General features: G+C 46.1%; 1 protein-coding gene across 4 annotated transcripts in view; it reads right to left on the bottom strand.

Annotated features, from left to right (window-relative positions):
* Positions 1-519: 519 nt before the first annotated feature.
* Positions 520-11,763, bottom strand: part of LOC147635895 (serine/threonine-protein phosphatase BSL2 homolog) — a 66,488-nt gene continuing 55,244 nt past the window's right edge. For 3 of the 4 annotated variants that reach the window (XM_086801295.1, XM_086801297.1, XM_086801298.1), the window contains 9 exons: positions 4,485-4,655; positions 4,122-4,360; positions 3,040-3,124; positions 2,855-2,953; positions 2,543-2,742; positions 2,353-2,428; positions 2,034-2,169; positions 1,624-1,763; positions 520-1,531 (listed from right to left, as the gene is read on the bottom strand). In XM_086801295.1, the coding sequence (XP_086657421.1) occupies positions 1,448-1,531; positions 1,624-1,763; positions 2,034-2,169; positions 2,353-2,428; positions 2,543-2,742; positions 2,855-2,953; positions 3,040-3,124; positions 4,122-4,360; positions 4,485-4,655 (1,230 nt within the window). In that variant the 3' untranslated portion in view covers positions 520-1,447. The remainder of the gene's footprint in view (positions 1,532-1,623; positions 1,764-2,033; positions 2,170-2,352; positions 2,429-2,542; positions 2,743-2,854; positions 2,954-3,039; positions 3,125-4,121; positions 4,361-4,484; positions 4,656-11,763) is intronic. The other variant, XR_015266453.1, reaches the window with a different exon arrangement.

Genomic DNA, 11,763 nt, shown 5'->3' with positions numbered 1-11,763 from the left:
CTTTTGCTTTAACCCGTTGATCAAAGTGTGCAGGAAAACAGCCAGTTATCTACAGCTCAGATTTCATTTCACGGGAGCATTGTACTGGCACGGACACGACGATTATGGAAACTTGAAAGAGAGAAGCAGGGTGAAGGAATGAGTTTTGACCAAGTTAAGATGAACGGTGTGATTCCACAAAAAATCTGCATTTTGTACCACCTTCAGAACCAGTGTATTAACCACACAAACCTTCAAGCGTGTGCCAGTACCCACATCAAGTTGATAGAGCACTCCACAATATGCCACCTTTAGCATCTCCAAGGAGAAGAGCAGGGTGCCTGGTCTCCGTGTTCTCTTCTTATGCATAGGAGGACAAGCTTTACTAGTTGAAGCAGCACATGATCTCTATAGAGTTCAACTGGTTACCAAACATCTCCACAAATGAGCTTAGAACCCCTTTTTGGAGAGCTCTTAACTGGTAACTTCTTCTTCCACCACAAGTTGTCTGAAGACATATGAATGGCCTACGCGACATGATTTGCAAGAATCAGCACACTTTTTTGAAATACTACAATGGTGATTTGTATTTCCATTATAGCTTACATCCGCATAATTTCCAGATATTTAACAAATAAAAAATTTTGACTCAATGCTTGCACTAACAGCAAAGCATGCTACACACTACTTGCTTGCATGGCCAACCTACTGTGCCCTGCTCAAGCCTATCAAACAAGAATGCATGAAGCTTTTCTGCTACTATGGTAGCCAGAAAAGTGTTTATTGTTGCCTGCAAAACGAAGTAATCCTTCTTGCTTACAAGCTAGAAATCCAGCTTTGCACTCCAGCTGATCAAGATTTCTGACACCAGGAAGGTTTCCAACTTCGTTTGTCAGATGTACTCAGAGCTGCACCACCACTAAACCCAAATGTAACCACAGCTAGCACCCCAAGACTCTTCAAAGCATCTCTGCATCATGGAGGAGAGCCTGATTCACTTGAGAAGTACAGAGGTAGACTTGCACAAAATCTAAGCTAAACTGAACAGCATTCCACACGCGAAGACTGAAATGTGGATGCATCCCCAATATACCTGTTATCAACAGGTTTTGTAAACCTCCACGGAAAGCCTGTTCACACTGTCCAGAAGCACCTTGTAAGTAGAAGCACTACTTGAATTCCTCTGAGTGAATCAATCTTCCTTAAAAAAAGACTCTGATCATCATGCACCTCGCCTCTAAGCCTGTGCAAGTGTGCACAGTCTAGGTTAGATTCCACACCCTGTCTGTAAGCCAAGGCATATGCTTCACAAGACTACATGTATACAAAGCAATGCTCCTGACATCTCCAATCTGCATGGGAGGGTTACTTGGAAACGTTGTAGGATAGAAGAATGGAATCCCCTTCAGATCCAAGCCAAAGAATTAGTTCATTAACTGCTTGCAGCCTGCCTGCCTAATCAAGTCCCTTAGATCCAAGCCAAAGAATTGCGATCATTGACTGTTTGCGGCCTGCCACGCGTGGGTGTTGGAGGCCTTTGAGTGTTCAACTCCTACAATATCAGAGACCTGCATGAGTGACGAGGCACGTAGAAGCAAAAAGGATTTCATTTTCTAGTATGATTACAGTTGTGAACAATTCTACCTGCATCCATGTGTCTTCAGCATGATGCTCTGGAGAGGTATCTGGAGAGAGCACCGTAGGAGGAAGGGGATGGATAAGCTTTGGTACCACAATCAAATCTCGTCCTAGAACTAAGATGGCTCCAGCATTATTTGCAGTACCTGCAACCAATTTTTCCACTTCACAGGTACTCAAGGAACCCAATGCACTATCTTTTGCTTACACAAACCATTACATTAACCTAGCCTTACCACGCCAAGGGGCTTGTAGCCCAGCGGCATTTGTGCCTCTTGACCAGGAGGTCAGGGTTTCAAACCCCGCTGAAGGCACCCCATTGGTGCTTGGCTAGGTGCAGCCCGGCATATGGGTCTACGGGCAGTAGAATGGTTAACTATTAGTAAGATTTAATCAACCAAAAAACCTAGCCTTACCACAATAATTAGTGGCTGAAAACAACGTGATCAAGTGGCCTTGCGCAAACCGCTCAAAACCATCCATGACACACTCATGCGCCCTTACAATCAACTGCAAATTATTGTTCTTGCAGAACTCCATCACTCGATCAGGCTGTTCAGAAAAGCAGATGAACACATGATAGTTAAGGGTCATGCATGAAGCCCCACCTCACGCAGAATAAAGATCCACAAGCTCTTTCCTAACCATACTTGATGGGAGAGACCAACAAACATCCTCATTTGATGCTAAAAGAGACCCAGGAGGAGTTCCCTAGACAAGGTGCATAGAAGGTACCCCAAATGTGACGAGGCCCGGCCCTCTTGCATTAGGCCGTAAGCCCTCTACACTGTCATTTTCAGTTGGATCAGACCTGGACAAGAAGGAATAGGGGGGTATATTACTTAATAATAACACTACAAACTCAGTTGCATGCAACTTGTGGAAAAGCCATTAACTAGCAGATTTGATCAGAATAAAACCATACCACAGTAGATCCATTAGCACGACTGACCCTGTCTCCATGGTGATAGGTCGTTGCAGACTCTCAATCTGCTCCACATGATTTATAGAACGGCCAATCCCACCGTGCATGCATATTATCTTCTTCTCAATAGTAGCAGCTAAGGGAAGCCAATTGAATAGCTGGTTAATGCGGTGCCAAGCCCATATTCCATCATTTTCACCCTATCCACCATGTTTCAGGTGACAACAAAAAAAGGGATTAGACCCCTGCAAACACTAATGTTTTGAGTGAAATAAAGAAAAAAACTCAATAATAGCTCAACTTTTAGCATACCATTCGCTCAATACACTCCATTCGAAAACCAAAAAGGGCATTGATGTCAGAAGCTTCATGGTTTCCCCGAATCAAATGTACATTCTGAGGATATTCAACCTGTTCAAATCATCTCAAGTTAAAATCCCCCACCCATCCATGTTAGCAAACCTTCATCACAAAACATTGCCAAGCCACCAACCAACCTTGAGAGCAAGCAGTAGAATGATGGTTTCTAAGCTGTGCTGCCCACGATCCACATAGTCACCAAGAAAGAGGTAATCAATATACCTAAGGAAGCAAAGGCACAAAACAGCTGACTGGCATCAAACTTCTTGCCTTGCTTTGAAATCAAGTCACAAACAATAGAATAGAATAAAAGCCTGGTGGAGCACAGGACTCTATAGCAAAATCAAGCACCTGAGTAGTGAAGAAGCCCATTGGTCTGACAGAAACAGTCACGGGGGATAAAAATTGAAAATGGAAATGCTACCATATGTGCATTAGAAATGGCCCAAAACTCGAAACGGAATCTTGCCAGCTCATTGATTTGTGAGGCCCGCCATTATCAGGGAAGCCATGTCTGAGCACAAGTATGTCTGGACCTAATTTCAGGAGCTCAGGGTAAACTTGATTGCAACAAGACAGCATGGACCCAGGGTTGATGGGCAGTAGGATCTGGCACCAAAGCCAGGCATAAAATGCATTCAGCCAGACAGCAGTAGGTGGAGCTGGTGGCAGCAATCAGACTAAGGCTGATGGCAATGCTCAGACTGGACATGACAGCACACATAGGACTGCACAGCTGGCAACACAGCAAGAACACATGGCACAGTGGGTAGCAAGGTCTGAAAAATCCCTGGATAAACCTCATTCGGCCAAGTAGCATCAGGTGGAGTTGGTGGAGCTTTGTAGTTTTTCTTTTTTGGGGGCACCGGGAGGGGGGGTGCGGGGAGGGGTGTGCACGGCGAAACCGCATAGAAAGGAAGCTTGGTGCAGCAATAGCAGGTTGACTGCGACATGGAAGGCAGCACTTGAGTAGCCAACATTTACTGTTGCTCACCTGGCTGCAGCTTGCTAACAACTAGTTACAAATACCAAGCTGCAACAAATGAATAAAAACTGGCCAATAGGGAGGCTATTAATAGGGCCCCATCTCCTCTGCATTTAAGCATCCACTCCTTCAGCAGCATCTACCGTGTCATGGGCATGCGGGGGCTCCATCCATTGTAAGATTTCAGCATTTAAAGTATCATTGAAAAGACAACTTAGATTTCTGTAGCCTCACGTTATATCTCCAGCAGTCGATGGGGAACCATACTCATCAAACAACCGCATCAGATCACCAAACTGACCATGCAGATCACCAAATATTTTTACAGGAGCTCTAATTTGCAGAACACTGTGCTCTCGAGCAAAAATGTTCTGTGCTGCATCACACAGTTCTGCAATTGCTCCACAGTCTAGAATAAACTGCCTTCGCACAGGAGGCTTCCAACCACGTGGTTTTAACAATTGTTCTATCACCTGCAAAAATTTACCAAGGCAAGAAAATCTTATATATGTACATGTTAATGAGCTGACCTATGGAGTACTCCATGAAACAGGGTTCATTAAGGACGAGAGCTCTTGCATCAACATTTTCAGTTACCTTCTTGGATACACTATTAACAGACATCTCTCTATCCAACAACTTCCTTGCTGCATTAGCACTCTCAGGAGTCCCATAGCTCACCCTGCGTCCCTCATTTTCAAATTGATCTATAGAGAGCTGCCTTACTAATCCTCCTAATGCTCCTCCAGATTCCGCTGCTATAACCACCTGCAGCCATGAAATGTCAGAAATTGTCATGATTTTCTTGCCATGTTAAGAAATCTCCCTCCCTCCCCCCACCTCTCTCTCTCTCTCTCTCTCTCTCTCTCTCTCTCTCTCTCTCTTCAGCAACCTATGAGGGATTTCATCCACTGAGGGCCGTCTATACCCTCACACATTCACGAGCCTCACACGCCCAAAGATGTCTCTGAGTGGACACTTTCGTCCCCTCTTAGTAGCTTCCCAGGTTTCCCCTATTTCCCATTTTCCCATGTTACTCTTGATCTCTAGATCTATAGATCTTTAGATCTTTTCTCACTTTTTTCTGTTACACACCACTGACATTTGTACTTCATCTGACCAGATTATTGTAACTTTTGGTCTCATAGGTCATTTTGGCCTTTTGAAGACGTTAATACAGATTTCGATTTTTTTCATTTCATTTCTCTCAGCCTCTCTGTGACAAAGCTGGCATATTCTGTCCTCTGGTGCAGCTGCCCCCAGCCCATATCTTGCTGTCTCCACTCTCAGCAACCGATGGGATGATGACACTTGAAGGAGATAGAGTGCTGGTATGCACAGGTAGGCACTTGGTTTGCCACGCACGGTATGCAGATGGAGGGAACCCCCCATTCTAGTACAGCATGGAGGCACCGTGATTTGCTCTCAACCGCGCAGAGCGGAACAAGGTTATCAGGAAGGACATTGTCAGACTAGATACAGAGAGAACATGGAGTTCACCTAGTTGTCCACTGGGGACAAAGATGGTCTTCTACAGAGATCCCCTCCTATGCCTGATAGAGGATGGGTTCATCATCTGCCCACGCACATGGACACACACCTATCCTTTGGGGTGAGATGTGCAATCGGCCAGATCCGCACGTCGTCCCACCAACTGAGGGTGGAGACTACCAGATATGGGCCTAGGGCGATCGCACCAGAGGACAGGATATGCCGGCTCTGTCACACAAGGCCCCAGACAGAGGATCATTACATATGCCGATGCCCTGTATACTATGAGATTCGAGGGAGGTTCCACTGCCTTTTCCAAGCTCGGTTCGCACCACTTTCCAGGATCATGGACTTCCCGGATCAGAGATGCCTAGGACTTTTCTTCTAGAGCTCCGTAGACACAGGGACTCCCTGGTGAGATCCAGATCAATTGTAATTGCTCGAGTACCAACACAGAGAGCTCTCACCGACTTCTTCCATACCAGCACTCCGAGGGCCGATCCACCCATCAAACCCAGACCACAGGCTAATGCAGGAGCTCGACCGAGAGGTGTGACACTCAACAGAGCCACTGAGTTATGCAGAGCTTGACGCCCTAGACCCCATCGCCCTCGCCCACGGCCACACCACCACAGGAGGATCCGGCCATCATCTCCCATCATCGCAGGACCTTCTCGTGCCAGCTCAGTTTTACCACCTTGAGTACCATGTCACAACGGTCCATGAGGGATGTATTAGGGTGATATGAGAGCTCTCTACTCATGTACCTAGATCAGATTTTATAGTTCTAGATTTTTGTTATCTTTCTTTATTACTATTTTGTACCCAGGATGATTTACCTCATGGATATGATGTAACCTTTTGGTCTCATAGATCATTCTGGCCTTTTGAAGACGTAAATATTTCTCTCTCTCTCTCTCTCTCTCTCTCTCTCTCTCTCTCTCTCTCTCTCAGCCTCTCAGCTTGCTCCAAGATTTTCAGTACCACATGTACATAGTATGTGGATCTTCTTCTCGTCTCATTTTCAACACTTTTTCTTTCCATGTTCACAGTCTACACACAAAACTTTTGGAACGTATGTTGGTCTCATAGACCGATTGGGTCGTTTGTGAGCCTTATTCTCTTTGTACATGGATCAGCCCTAGCATCTCAGCTTTAGCATTTTAGCTTTACCATTTTCTTTCATTTTAGTACCCATGATGATGTATTCCATGGACATGATGTAATCCTTTTCGTCTCATAGGTCATTTTGGCCTTTTGTGTGTTGTCCCCTCTCCACCTCTGGTTTCTGCTCAACCACTAGCGCCCAATCTCCCCTCTGTTATTCTGCCCTCCACAGGCCGGTGCCTACCAGCAGCTTTTCCACACAGAGCTGCTCCTCTCTGGAAGCCCTCAACCGTCACCTCCAGCTCCCACGCCAACGACCTGCACTAGCAGTAACGCATGCAGCAAAAGTGGAAGTATCATTACTTTATCATGGCCTTACCAATGTCTGCTAACGCCCCGTTCATTGAGAAGTTTGTCACCAATGGATTCCCAATATGGCAGCCTAAAGTATAGCTTCTCCTTATGCATGAGGGCAACGAGGATCTTGGAGACACTGAACCTGAAAAGCACAAGCTGTGGTGGCAACGGAATGACAGGGCCATCGCCCTGATTGGTCTTAGCCTCACGGATGCTTTGGTTCATCACATTGACTTCAAGTCAACGGCCAAGCAAAACTGGGAAAAATTGGAGAGCATATTCGGTAATAAAATCACTAATTCCAAAGTTTTTTTGAAGGTCAAGTTTTATGATCTTAAAATGAATGAAAATGAAGAACTAAGGAATCATTTGGCCATGTTCGGTTCAATAGTCCAGTAACTTGCTAGTCTTACATGTGAGCCTGAAGATGAAGACAAAGCGACTACACTTATTAAGAGTATGCAAGTGATCACTTGGTTTGAGCACACTTTGAAAGTCGTTTGCTTGGTAGCTACAACCTTTGAAGACCTGGTGGCTTTACTCCTCCAGAAGGATAGGAGAAATAAAGAACAACAACAAACAAGCAGTAGCTATGATCATAACAAGTCTTCATCAAATCCAACAACTGAAAAAGTGGCAGGAAGATTTAGTGCAGTTACTGCAAGCGTGTAGGCCACAAAGAAGCAAACTGCTTCAAGAAGAAAGAGAAGAAACAAGCGCATCACCATGCAAATCTCATCACCAAAGAGGACATTCCACAACCATCCAAATACAGCAATGAAGAAGAAATCCATGATGCAACTGTTCAATTCCAAAATGTCTCCCTTCGTGAGGAGGAAGACTATGACTGGGCTTTCTAACTCCTCTCTCTATTTATGTGTGTGATTGTCATGGGTACTCTGCCCAGGTAGTCCCCCCAAAAAAACATGTAATAAATGTTCAATATATGTGCCACTGTTTATGTGTCTTTACCGCCTTGTGTAAGGTCATCCCTGTTACGAGCAAAGGTGGGTGACGAAGAGCTGGTCCTGAAACTCCCGTCACTTGCATATTGGAGGATTAGCATGGCACAAGAGGTGCCATGGCTAGATCGTTCCTTTGCAGCATTTGATGGAGCCAAAAGGCAATTACTTCCTTTGCGTGTCGGGTCTCACCTTCGTCACTCCGAAGGAGAGTTTCTTGGGTATTTCGAAGCCTCACATCTGTGTCCATCTTATGTGCGTAACCATCCTATGTGTGTAGCCTTATTCATATGTATGTGTGTGACCTCATTCATATGTATGTGTGTGTGCACACCTACTTAGGTGTGAACACCCCCTTATATGTGGATAGGATAAGTGTGCTACATGTCATTAGTGTGTGTGCGCATGCGTTGACATGTGTCTTGTGTATGTGTCAAAAGATAAGGCTACTCTCTAGCCTACAAAAAGTGTTGTACTTTGCAAGTTCAAAACATCAATAAACTATCATGGTACGTGCAATCATTTGCTCTCTCTCTTGGAGCCACTGTCTTTCTATCTATAGCTCTCTTACACCGTCTATAGGAGATCGGAGTCCCATCTGACATGGTTTGGAGCATCATCGCCCTCTCTGAGTCCGTCACCGGACGAGTGAGAGCCCGAGGAGGTACATCACAGGAGATTTCCAGCACTATTGGGGTGAAACAGGGATGCCCTCTATCACCCACTCTTTTCGGCCTCTACATTGATGAGATTTCGAGCTTCATTGATGAATTAGGCAGGCTGGTCCCACGTTGGCAGGCATATTGGAGGATTAGCATGGCACAAGAGGTACCATGGCTAGATCGTTCCTTTGCATCATTTGATGAAGCCAAAAGGCAATTACTTCCTTTGTGCGTCGGGTCTCACCTTTGTCACTCCTCTGAAGGAGGGTTTGTTGGGTATTTCGAAGCCTCACATCTGTGTCCATCTTATGTGCATAACCATCCTATGTGTGTAGCCTTATTCATATGTGCATAACCATCCTATGTGTGTAGCCTTATTCATATGTATGTGTGTGACCTCATTCATATGTATGTGTGTGTGCACACCTACTTAGGTGTGAACACCCTCTTATATGTGGATAGGATAAGTGTGCTACATGTCATTAGTGTGTGTGTGCATGCGTTGACATGTGTCTTGTGTATGTGTCAAAAGATAAGGCTACTCTTTAGCCTACAAAAAGCGTTGTACTTTGCAAGTTCAAAACATCAATAAACTATCATCGTACGTGCAATCATTTGCTCTCTCTCTCGGAGCCACTGTCTTTCTATCTATAGCTCTCTTGAACCGTCTACAGGAGATCGGAGTCCCATCTGACATGGTTTGGAGCATCATCGCCCGTCCGTCACCGGACGAGTGAGAGCCCTCTTTGAGTCCGTCACCGGACGAGTGAGAGCCCGAGGAGGTACATCACAGGAGATTTCCAGCACTATTGGGGTGAAACAGGGATGCCCTCTATTACCCACTCTTTTCGGCCTCTACATTGATGAGATTTCGAGCTTCATTGATGGATTAGGCAGGCTGGTCCCACGCTGGCAGGCATATTGATCCCCATACTACTTTATGCAGATGACATCGTCCTCCTCTCAGACTCATCCGAAGGGCTTCAGAGACAGTTGGCTGCCTTACATGACTTTTGCACTCAGTGGGACCTCTCTGTTAACCTTGGTAAAACCAAGGTAATGGTCTTCAATACTTCTCGCCCCTTCACATTCAGATTGAGCTTCACATATAGAGGGGATCTTGTGAAGATTGTCTCATCCTATGTCTACCTTGGTGTCACTTTCAATGGACCACGCTTACCATGGTTCCCGCAGCACATGCCAGAGTGACGCGGGATATGCAGCCTTGAGCTAACTTGAGCGGCAGTGCTTCTAGGCACATTTCCAGGAGCCCAGGACAAAGGGCTGAATTTTTGACACCCTCGTCACACCAGCCTTGATGTATGGAGCAGCCTTCTGGGGCCAGATTTATCCGATGAGGATTGGCGGCGAGTTGAGAGGCCCCAGGTCATGATGTTCTCCCGTATGATCCCTAGCAAACCATCACTCCCACACCAGATTATCCAGGCAGAGTTTGCTGTAGCCCGCGGATGGTAGTGGATGCACTCTTCCAGACAGTCACATACCTCCATCACATCAGTCACATGGATCCCCACAGGTACCCGAGGCTTGCCCTGGAGTCCTCCAGACAGCTAGCACTTGAGGGGCACTCTGGAGTATGGTATGCACTAGTTTCCACTTGGTTCTCAGTATATGGGCTCTGCATGGACCGCCTACTCTCCCTTCAGTACAATTTGGACTCCCCTTTTCTCCGGCTGTTCCACGAGGATACCAACTAGGTTATCCAGTTAGATCTTCTCAACCTCTACACACATTGCACATGGATCACACCTCCGGAGCTCCCCATGTAGATGCACATCTCCAGAGATCACTTCCTCACACTCATTGAGGATGGATTCATCAAGCAGCCGGGCTACTTGAGTGTTCACATGTCCCATGCCATGCGGATTGCGATTGGCCAGATACGGGTTTCATCCCACCACCTCAAAGTAGAGACAGGTAGAGCTGAGCACATCTTCAGAGCCAGGAAGCTCATACGGAGACCCAGAGAGGAGAGGATCTGCCGATTATGCCACACAGAGGTTGAGACGGAGGAGCATTACATATGCCGCTGCCGAGTATACTATAAGATCCGCAGGAGGTTTCACTGTCTATTTCGTGACGGATTTGGTCCACTCTCCAAGATCATTGACTTCCAGGACCAACGTTGCCTGGGCTTCTTCCTGCTTGAGCTCCGCAGACACAGGGACACCTTCTTGAGAGAGCCTCGGCCCCAGCCACCCCGCCCCCTCCCTCGCCAACCAACCATCACCAGTTTCTTCCGGACCCAGGAGGTGGAGGACACCGACATAGTGGATCTTGTGGACCCTCCAAGAGCTACTCTGGACCTGCCTCGCCCGAGAGGAGTTACCTCGGACCGAGCCTCTACACTCTAGCGTGCCCAATGCCCTCGACCCCCCATCGGCCACGATCACCTCATCAACTCTAGATCCAGGACATGCTCCACCGCGATCGAGCTACCTTTCCACGTGACATAGCTGAGGGAGACCTCTCGGCCATACTCATTAGCCCCATGCTTGATATTTTGGAGAGTGGTATACATCTACTCGGAGCTGATGTTGCTCTCATGTTTCTATATTCTTAGTATTCCATGATGAGTTTCCATGGACAGTTTTGTATCACCCCAATGAGATAGCTATGTTTATGTTTTCTTTCTGTTTTATTTTCCATTCCATGATGAGATATGCCATGGACATTATTGTATCACTTTGGTCTCATTAGGCCCATTGGATCTTTCGTAGACGCTTAATATCTCCCTCTCTTTTTTTTCTTTTTTTCTTTTTTTCGTGAAATGGTGTAATATATTATATGTAAAAATGTACATCTGCCACATGGCTCACACAGAACCTATGGCCCCAAAAAAACCCCCACAAAAGATCCTCTAAAGGATCATGACCATGCAAACCTGTCCACTAATAAGAAAGCCTCCTAGCCAAATAAGCATCCCAGATAAAAGCATCAAAGATGAGCCAGCCGAGCCGCCGTAGACCATAACGAAATAACATCTGCATCCAGTAGTAGCTGAGCTGAGAGAAGAGAAGAAAACTACCAAAGCAGCAAACCGCGGATACGTAGAATGTGCCCATGTATTCCAGACAAGGAATCAAAGATGAACCCATTCCGTGTAGTCCAAATATGCCAAAGTCCTATCCATCTAAGGAAATGAAATATCACAAGGTGACTTGTCCGAAGTAATGACTTGAGGACAAATCCCAAATATCCACTGATGAGCCGAAACAGTAGACCTCTCTACTGCCTCCCAAACGCGAGAGACAAAAGACCAAATCTGATGGGCCA

This window comes from Cibotium barometz, chromosome 8 (genome assembly GCF_041138505.1).
Source record: "Cibotium barometz isolate CiBa-2024 chromosome 8, ASM4113850v1, whole genome shotgun sequence".
In the NCBI taxonomy this organism is placed as follows: domain Eukaryota; kingdom Viridiplantae; phylum Streptophyta; class Polypodiopsida; order Cyatheales; family Cibotiaceae; genus Cibotium; species Cibotium barometz.
Note: the sequence above shows the minus strand (reverse complement) of the source record. Positions and strands in the feature narration are given on the sequence as shown.